Raw genomic sequence first — 10,954 nt, 5'->3', positions numbered from 1 at the left:
AAGGTCAACGGGGGCAAGGTCACAGAATCTGGGGCAGACCTGGGAAAGGATGACTGCTTAATAGACATTCGTTACATCGGTGAAAATACGTAAATTCATTCTGAGCTTTCCCTGTGTGGTACAAGAAAAATGACACAGAGATTTCCCAACATTCCATCCTACTGTAATTCACACACCTGACAACACTACTGAAGAGAAATGTCCTACGTTCATTTAAATAATCAAATGCTTCATTAATTTTTATTTTGAAAGGGTGGATGCCAGGTATGGTGGCGCAGGCCTGTAATCCCAGCACTCGGGAGGCTGAGGCAGGAGGATCCTTGCGAGTTTGAGACCAGCCTGGTCTACAAAGTGAGCTCAAGGCCAGCCTGAATTGTTTAGTGAGACCCTGTCTCAAAAAGACAAAAACAAATAAACAGGTGGAAATATTAAAATAACTAAGGTATTTCCACTATGTATGAATATCTTGAATGCATGAAGGCAGATTTATCATTAAATATAATATGAATAATTTTTATCAGGTAGGATATGAGCTGAAGACAACATCTGATGTCTCCAACATTCTAAGTTCTAGATATACAAAGAGACTACAAATCATTAATATATTACTCCAAACACATCAGTAGCAAATACTGAATTAGAGATCCTTCAAAATCATAGTAAGTCAGAAAGCAAAGCCATGCCATGAGTCAAAACATTGCGTCTTGCTAATTTAACAGCAGTAGCTCAAGTCTAAAGGTTTAATGCCAAATAAAGGTATATAATCACAGAAATGAAATGCTGTAATCTTTCAGTAACTAGTTTTTGAAACTAAAAAAAAAAAAAACCTAAGAAATCCCTGATTGCAGAAAATAACAAATCTCAAAAAAAAAAATGTTTGAGGACAGAGCTGTTTACCCTGATTTAATCATTACACAATGTACACATGTATGAAACCTCATAAATATTTATAATTTTTAAATTTTAAAACATGGGAAAACTTGTAAACTCCACTGTAGAGTTACGTACTTCCCAGGGATGATGCTATCTCATAGAGCCATCGTAAGAATAAGGGCTTGTCTTATATAAACATCCTTATTAAAACAAAAGGGACTGATTTTCAAAAGCCTCATTCTTATTACATTGATTACAATGTATCAATCAATGTATTACAATGATTACAATGCATCACTCTTCACACAGCGTATTAAATCCACTGTACTGAATTTATAGTACATTAATCTTATGCAATATTTTCTCTTATTTTTCTATATCCCCAACCAAGAATTTTAAGCCTACTGAAAACTTCAATACAGTGAAGTTTTAAACAGTGCTCTTAAGTATATATTCCCATGATAATAAAATGTTAGGCTGGAATTGTTTCAGACAGCTGATGGGTTTTCATTATTTCAAAAACTTTACATTGAGTGCGATTTAAGACTGTTTTATCGTGTCCCGCGTTCAAACCCTCCTAACTCAGACTTGTCTAAAGCGAGGGCCTGGGGGTGGGGGCAGGTAAGAGCGGGGCAGGGAGTCAATTCGACTTGAAGCGAGACAGCATCTTCATTTTCCAGCCAGCCTAAGGAAGACTCCAAGTATCTGAAAGATCAGTGTGAGCGCGCAGCCTCCAAGTTTGCACAGGACAAGTTTTCCCCCACTTGCATCGTAAAGTCTCTCTATAACTTCTGGTCTTTCCACACCAGGACAAGAAAGGAGCTGTTTTCATTTACGTGAAGAAAAGGATAAAAGAATTAAATCAAAAGTAGACTGACAATTTTCCATGCCAAAAAGGATCAAGTGATCTTTTAAAGGTTAGTGATCTTTTAAAATATTAAATATTTTAAAAATATACTCTTTCCAAATCCAAGCTCAAAATATTAATGTCATTACAATTCTATATTAGAAAATCTACAATTATCAGACCTAAGAATTAAATGAACTTTTTTTGGATTTACCATTTTAGCAGGGCTTCTGAAAAACAATATGGAATGCTGGCACATACTCTGTGTAGAACATAAAGGAGTTCCCTCTTTTAACCTGAGAAATTACACCAACAGCTCATGATTTAAAGGAAGACTACCGTATCAGCCAAACATACATTAATGACAGATTTCCTCACTATGAATAAAAATGATCTTTTTCTTGTACCATAAAATGTTGGTAGTTACATAATCAACTACTTTCCAGCGATAAATGTTTTCATCCCTTAACTCCAAATTCCCTGACAACACCAAATTTGATCAAATTCCAAAGGACTAACACTGAAAAGCACAGATCAAGTATTTTAGCATGAAAAAAATGAGTAAGGACAGTATAGGCCTCGTAATTAAAATGTAGACTGAAGTAAACGCATGCAATGTGGTTAAAAATAAAGTGCAAATGAGAAAGTAAGATTTTAAACTCCCGTGTTCTTCTATATTAAGCCTTTTTGTTCTGACTAAAATTCACCAGTGAATTCCCAATATGCTCTCACACTGGGATTCTTGAACTTTACCAAGTTTTACCTATACTATTTTAAATGTAAATTTCTACTCCATTTCCCAAAAGCTTCCCTACAGAAGGTAGTGAAATGTTACGGTCTGCCCTGTCTTTTGTTCGTTTACTTGCTGTGCAAGTTAGTGAAGAACAGGGGTCCATTCACTCTCAGCCACAGGTTACACTTACATTCTCTCTTCAAAAAAGGCACGCACACACACACACACACACACACACAAGCGGGGAGGCTGGGAATACAGCTCAGTGGCACAGCGCCTGCCTGGCAAGCACAAGGTCCTGAGTTCAATTCCTGGTATGTATGTATGTATGTATGAATGAATGAATGAATGAATGAATGAATGAATAAGTAAGTAAGTAAGTAAATAAATAAATAAATAAATTTTTTAAAAAAAGGTGACCAGGTCAACTTGAGATCAGTGCAGATATAGCAACCTTCTAAAACTTGAGGCTTTCATAGGTAAATGAGGGCACCTTGAGACCATAATTTAAGTGAAATAATCAGACATACAAGCTTAAATATCACACAAATTCTCTCATGTGAGAACCATAAAATAAAGAGCAAAATAAAAGATAATAAGAGGTAAGGAGATCTTTTTCAAACGGAAAGGGAAACAAGAGAAAGGGGGATGGGAAGAAGGAAAATGGGATTTAAAAAGAAGAAATGAAGAAAAAAATAGAACTAGAGCTTTTGCAAATGGGGAGGGGACTGAGCTGGAAGGTGCAGAAAGGAACAGGGACAAGTGGGGGGAAGGGAGCGAAGATGTGCTGTGTGGGAAGCTCCACAGCAACCCACGCTAACTACGCCGAACCACTCCATCTTCAGTGTCTGAGGAGATCTTACCAAATGAAGGCGAAGACAAAAGAACAAGACCAAGCAGAACACATCATACATCACACACTCATTAGTTACAATGCAAATACACAAATAAGCTTCGTTAGTGTCAGGAGACCACACACAAATTACAATACCTGAGATTTAGTGCATTCCTTTGAGCCACATGAAATGAGTGCCATAAAAAGAGGAAGGAAAAGATGAATGTTACCAGACATGCTATATTACATTCCATCTGCCGCATGAAGGTCACGTTCAAATCGGGTTAAGAATGACCACACACAACTGGCCACTGTGCAGTGTTCTCTGTACTTCTCTAGCCATGCGCCTGGAATCACTTTACATCACCTGCTAAGCATGTTCATGCCCTCTGAATGAAGTTTCTATCCTCAGCCTCACCCTATTACCCAATTTCTTGAAGAGAAACATTTCTGCTTAGAATTTTAAAAAATGACAATGCTAACAGTGAATAACTTTAATTATTTTATTATATGGTATCAAAAATACAAAATAAAATTATGTATTTAGGTAAAATGCTAATATGTATACAAAATTTGCACCTCCACAAAAAGGATTCAATACTTTGAATTACAACAATGTGGCCACCAATCTTAACTCATTAGGTTAAGGGTTAATACCAACGTATCACATACCAGTACACCAGTATATGACCCATGAGTAATCAAGTTAGTTTTCATCCTAGCATTAAATTATCCCTAAAAGTCCTGCTGATCAGGCAATACACTGTCAAAACCCCTTAAGAAAAAATCTTGTAGTAATGCAAAATACTATTCATCTTTTAAAATAGAGCAAGAAAGGGGAAGCACACAGGAAAAGTAAATCGAGTTGTCCATAGTGGGAGGGGTGGGGGGGTAGGGCAAAGCTAGAAAACAACCCTCCCCACTTCAGTGTGACAAGTATGAGTATGAAACTGAACCAACCAACTTCCACACTAATACACACTCCCTCCATCTTAGTCTGGAAACTGATTAGGAAAAATAATTCCAGAGCAGAAGAATATTAATAGTAGGCCAAAATATTATAGGCTATTTGCACTATTAATATGAACAACTCTTTCAATGAACATTTCCTCCTTCTTCCATGATGCTAAATTAACACTAAAAATATACCTTCTTTAATGGACAATGGTAATAAAAAACCTTTTATGAGTTTTTCTTTCTTTAAATACCAAGTTCAAGAGACCAACAAAGCTGTCTTTGTGACGAGCAAAGAGCAGCCCTTTCCAACGAGCTCAATGAAATGACTCAATGTGAAAGTCATGTTTAAGTAAAACACTGCATGGGGAGCAAAAGAGGCAGGCGGGCTTGCTGTGGCCAGAACACAGCTAACACCTACACACGAGGCGCTCTCCAGGACAAAGAATGTATGAAGGATGGGGATTAAAATAGGTTACTTAAAGTTAACTAAAAACTAACTCATTTTTAAGTCTAATATTTTCAGTGCATTTTGCATTTATATTTATTTGCAGAAAGAAAAGGAAAAAACTGGAAAGTGTAAAGTAGGTATCAATTACCTACTTTTATTGTATCGTGTTTATTTTACAATTAATTTTACATACAGTGACCACTGATGTAATGTATAAGACAGTTTATCTTGCACACTATTATGCCTCTGTTTAAAACAAGGGAATGAGGAAAATAAGGTTCTTAACTGACTTTATGGAGGTCATGTACAAAACACTTCATTATCGATGACTTGGTTTCTTCAAACATAAAAAGAAATTTATTAAATCTTCATTAAGTAAGCGGCAATCAGGCGGATTACAGCATATAAGAGGAGCTCTGAATCAGTTAGAAATATTTCAGAGCATCTTCACACTCAAGTCTTGGACTCTCCCCTGCAGAGTGGGCCACGGTGGCACACACCAGCAACCCTAGCACTCTAGGAATCTGTGGCAGGACAGCAAGTTCAAGACTAGCCCACGCAACGTGGCAACTCAGTGAGACTGTCTCAGAAATGTAAAAAATAAAATTTTAGAAGAGCGGACAGTGTAGCTCAGTGTGAAGGTGCTGGGTTTATTCCCCATAACAGGGGGGCAAAATCGCTTTAAACTTTTTGTCTTTTATTTTAGGAAATAAAAGAGCTAAATTGCCTTTGAAATCTTATTTCAATGCTTTCTAAAAACTATTCATATTACGTGTTTCCAGCAAAATCTACATTTTTGTATATCAGAGAGTTAGTCATCAAAAATGAAAATGTTAAATGTCTTTTCACCAAACTTTTAAAACATAAAATGAATAAAAATGTTACATCTGTATAACTTACCGTATGATAGCCTCTAGGCAAGGGTGGTTTGCCCATAGGATAAGGATCCACAGTATCAATAATTGTTTGTCTTTCACCTTTCTGGTTGATTTTTCTAAATCTTCTTCGAGACTGTCTATGAGAGGCTTGACGCTGAAAATATTCTTCATTTTCATCCATATAGTCCACCTGAAACACAATTTCCCAGACCCTTCATTCTTCAAGCATAAAATCCCACAGAAGTATCAGACTTGGACAGAAACTTACACAGAGTCCACACATCCGCTTTGCAAAAACACCTGCAGACAAGCTGACTAGACACACATCAAGGGTCTCTGAACTTTTCTGAAACAAGTTGGTTTTGAGTAACTTAGTTTTTATGAAAAGGCATTTTTGGTTCTACTCAGGACAATATGGGGAACTCTTGAATTTCCTGTAGTTTCAAAGGGGAAGGATATTTTTAGTAGTCTCTGCACTGATTTATTAGTAAAAGATCTCACGGGACACATTACTACACATTATGAAAGCAGCTACTCCACACAAGTGCATACACACACACATCTGATGTGTCTGAGTGAATGTGTTTAAAAAAAAAAACCCAAATGACTCAATTAGAACTGCTAACAGAATGGCTCTAGGAAAATAAGGGTTTCTCTTCCTACTTTCATTACATATGGTTTTAGTTTTCTTTTTGTTGCAGCACTGCTTAAAAAAAATTCCTCATTTTAAACATCTTAGAAACTCTGATGACTGGTTTTTTGGGGGGGCTTTTGTTTTTGTTTTTGTTTTTGTTTTTTTTTGGCTTTTTGAAACAAGGTCTCACTATGTAGTTCAGGCTAGTCTTGAGCTCACTTTGTAGCCTGGGCTGGCCTCCAACTTGCAACGATCCTCCTGCCTCAGCCTCCCCAGTGCTGGGATTACAGGCATGCACAACCACACCCCACTGATGACAGGATTATTAACAAACAAAAGTTGCATCAAATTATTCAGATCCTAAATTGATGCTGAAATGAGACTACTCATGTAGAGGCAGGTTAGCCTCGAAGGTTGTGCTCACACGGGAAACTCAGCAGTTTGTGGGGTATCAACAAATATTAAGTACTACAGTAACTTCAAAAACCAAAAATCCTTCAGACAAATCAAAAATCAGCGTTAGCAGAGGACAATGTTTAGAATGCTTTAGGAAACTTTTGAAAACTCCCGATTTATCTGCCCACATTTTTTCCCAATAGTAAATTTTTACTTACCACCATCCTACTTTTCCATTTAAGAATAAATTTGGTGAAATTTTACAAAAACTTGTCGGTAGCTTTGCTGAGGAAGTTCTTATTTCTGCAGAATTCCTCTCCAGCATCACTGGGGAAACCCCAAATCTTCTCTGACAATAATCGGAGTTGTTTGCCAAATACTTTCTCAAATGTGAAAAGATTCTACTGTTATCTCTATTATTCTACCGTTTATTTTACTAAACAGTTTCCTGCCCAGAGAGGATGCTGGATGAGGAACAGCAAGAATACCAGCATCAAATCAACATATGGACTGCAAGCCCTACATCTTATTTTTGTCACTGATTTTTTTTTTAAAGCAGCGTACATATTATCGCATCTTAAAACCATGTCTATAGAGCAAGAAGACACATGACAGATTTTTTTAAGTTTTACAAGAAATAATGTCTACTTTGGTATTATATGTAATCTGTCTTAATGTATTTTTAAATCTCAACTGAAATATAAAGATGACAACAGCATGTTAATTAACTCAGTACTCCGTAGAGTTTTCTTTCAATTGCATGAAGAAATTCAACTGATATCCTTATATTATTGCTTGAGTATATACCATTGTAATTCATTTAAACTAACTCATGCTTCCCAATAAATACTAAGAAAACTGAAAGCCTACAATTCACAGATCCACCTAAATTTCAAAATTAACTGGCATTATCATGAGTTGATTTCAAAGCTCGAGAACCACGCACTGAGGTCCTCATCCTCCTCAACCCTCTCGTTTACACTCAACTGAATCCTACACATGACTACACTATAAACTCAAGTTCATAACGCAAGGTTAGGAAACAGGTCTGATGTACACATGTCTCATCTTACAGAAATATAGAAGCCCACTATAAATAGTCTGTGAAAGCACCATTATGTCACACAAGGTTTTAGGAAAGGGAGAATCACTACAGAATATCTTACCACAATCATTTCAGAAGGCTCTAGAACAATGCACTCACAGCCCCGCCTAAAGCTTCCTGCAGAACGCTTGCCAAAACTAGAAAAGGGGAAAAAATATCAGTTAAAGATAACGTCAGAGATTTAAGAAATATGAATTTAAATCAATCCTCTAGATAAATAAATATTTTTAAATTACAAAACATATACACTGGCAAAAAAAGAGTGATCTTCAGTCATTCCTAACATAAAATGACAAGGAAATATTCAGGTTTTTGCCTCAGTCATGTACTTCTCTGGAAAATTCCAATCTAGTGTTTTCAAATTAATAATGTAGTAAAGGAGAACAAGCATGAATGTGTTTTATGTTGATTTGTTTTCAATCATTCTGAGTTAAGTTTTAGAACACTCCAACATCCATGGGAAATGCCCCAAGGGCAAACTAAAAAGTCCAAAGTATAAAACAAATAATTCTCGTCTACAACTCACTTTTGCTCAGGTTAAGTATTTCTTTCGCCTAAAAAGTGTATGTATTTCGTAAGTTTCAAATCAACTTTTTCTAAACTTTTTTGGGAAAGGTATATGAAGACTGTTTTTCTTAAGCTATGAAGTGACCTGAGCGACTTACATGGTGAACCGTCCTTAGTTCCTCCCGGCAGCTCGAGCGAGGAGCTCAGACGCGGCTGCTCCACGGGCTGTGCCCTCCTCCCTAGTCGCTAGCTCAGGGCGACCCTGGCGCACCCAGGTAAGTCCCACTGACCTGCTCCCTGCTGACCCGCACACCCCTCGCTCATTCAGGACACCACAAATTCTCCTATGGCCCCCCAGGAAGGAAGAATACCAGGTTTAGTTTAAAAAAAAAACTTGGAGAAAAATAACTGTGTTGCTAATTTCTATTTCAACATATTTTTTGTATGCATGTTAGTAAACATTTTTAATAGACTTGTCTTTAAGAAAAAATATTCTTCCAAAAAACCGTTTTCCTGAGCAATTTCTCCGGGAATTCTTGTTCCGTCTATAACCCTGCTGACATCGTGGTACACAGTGTTTCACATATCAGGAATGAAATTATGACCAAAAGGTCACGGAACAAGGATACAACAGGAAAAGCAACGTTCTCATTACATCACTTTCGTTCTTTGCTAAAGAACCCTCGCTTCTTTATATGCTAAAGTTCATTCATTTGTAAGTTTACCAGTTACATTTTATCATCAACTATGTCTTTTCCAGCTCAAAATGTATTTCTATGAAAATCAAAACCAGAAACATGAGCAACGTATTTCAAAAAACCCTTTTAAAATATTCATGTTTTCAGCTGGTATGGTAGCACACCCCTGAAATACCAGCACTCTGGAAGGCTGAGGCAGTAGGATCACAAGTTCCAGCCTACCTTGGGTACATAGTGGGATCCTGTCTCAAAAAATAAAAAGGACAGGAGATGTACCTCAGTGTGAAGGCTCAGGATTCAATCCCAAGTACCAAGTACACATGTCTCATCTTACAGAAATATAGAAGCCCACTATAAAAAAAGCATGTATTCATTCACACATATATAGTCACACAAACAAATACTAGAATACATTTCTAAAATTGAAAAATTCTGCCAATAAAAGTACTATCAATATCTTGCAGATTCTTTCAAGTATTTCTCAATTTTCTCTTCCAGTAGATCTCATCGTATTAAAAAACTTTTGCACACCAAAAGCAATCACCAACACAGTGAAAAGGAAACCCACCATGAACTGGGAAAAAATTTTAGCCAACTGTCCCTCAGACAAAGGACTTCTATCTAGACCCTATAAAGAATTTTTAAAAATCAGACCCCTAAAATACGAAAACCCAATCCAAAAATGGGCATCTGTGATGAATATACACTTCTCAGATGAAGAAATACAAATGGCAAATAAATATATGAAAAAATGTTCAACAGCATTGGTCATTCAAGAAATGCAAATTAAAACAACACTGGGATTCCATCTCACCCCAGAAAAAATGGCTGGCATCAAAAAGTCAACCAACAACAAACGCTAGAGGGGCTGTGGGGAAAAAGGAACCCTTTTCCATTGTTGATAGGAGTACAGACTGGTGAAGTCACTGTGGAAATCAGTGTGGAGATTCCTCACAAGACTAGGATTAGAAGTCCCACTTCACCCAGCTATTTCCCTTCTGGGCATTTTTCCAGAAGAACTGAAACCATCATACCACAGCAATATATGTGCACCCATGTTTACAGCAGCGCAATTTGTCATAGCTAAATCTTGGGAACAACCCAGATGCCCATCAACCAAGGAATGGATAAAAAAGATGTGGTACTTTTGTACATTAGAGTATTACTCAGCTGTAAAAAAAGGTAAACTTGAGGCTTTTATAGGTAAATGGATGCAACTAGAGACCACACTCGTAAGTGAAATAAATCAGACTCACACGTGTAAACATCATATTGTCTCCCATAGTAGACACTGTGAAAGGGAAAGAAATTGCTCAAAAGGAAAGAACTGGGATGGGGGAAAGAGAAAAGAAGGGGAAAAAATACATATATATACATTATATGCACACACACACAATAAGATAGATAATTGTACTACTAATTTCTATTAGTTCACTGCAAGGAACAATTAGTACTTATACTGTTTGATCAATTTTGCATGCCTATATCTGGTAATAGAGCAACTACTCTGAAGATAATATCCAATTATAATAACCATTGTTAATTTCCTATCATCTTTTTATTGTTTTTTTATTCTCTTTAAAATAGAAAATAAATAATATATCTTGCAGGTCACACTACTCCTTGTGAAATTAAAATTACCTGAACTTTTAAGTATCTTTTTTATTACAATTAAATATAACTAAAATTCCTTACCTCTTTGATATATTCTAGTTTCTGAGTCTGCTAGTTACAATTTAATTTTTTACAATGAGGAGTATTATTTAATGATACACTACAAACCCATGTGTATAGCAGCAAAATTCGTAACAGCTAAATCTTGGAAGCAGCCTTTATGTCCACCAACAGATGACTGGATAAAGAAAATATGGTATTTATACACAAAGGAGTGCTACTCTGCCACAAAGAAAGATAAACAAGTCATCTGTAGGAAAGTGGATGCACCTTGAGACCATAATGTTAAGTGAAATAAGTCAGACACACAAGTTAAATGTCCCATGGTTTCTCTTAAATGAGAAACCCAAAATATAAATGTAAAGAGAA

General features: G+C 36.4%; 1 protein-coding gene across 1 annotated transcript in view; it reads right to left on the bottom strand.

Moving 5' to 3' along the window:
* The window catches only part of Rapgef2 (Rap guanine nucleotide exchange factor (GEF) 2), a gene marked incomplete at its 5' end in the record, with an annotated part of 168,074 nt that overhangs the window by 121,072 nt on the left and 36,048 nt on the right, over positions 1–10,954 (bottom strand). The window contains 3 exon segments of the mRNA XM_013522900.1: positions 3,445–3,462; positions 5,594–5,761; positions 7,768–7,843. Of these exon segments, the coding sequence (XP_013378354.1) occupies positions 3,445–3,462; positions 5,594–5,761; positions 7,768–7,843 (262 nt within the window).

The sequence above is a fragment of the Chinchilla lanigera genome, unplaced genomic scaffold (assembly GCF_000276665.1).
Source record: "Chinchilla lanigera isolate Chin_1 unplaced genomic scaffold, ChiLan1.0 scaffold00070, whole genome shotgun sequence".
Lineage (NCBI taxonomy): Eukaryota > Metazoa > Chordata > Mammalia > Rodentia > Chinchillidae > Chinchilla > Chinchilla lanigera.
This window is presented reverse-complemented; position numbering and strand designations above follow the sequence as displayed.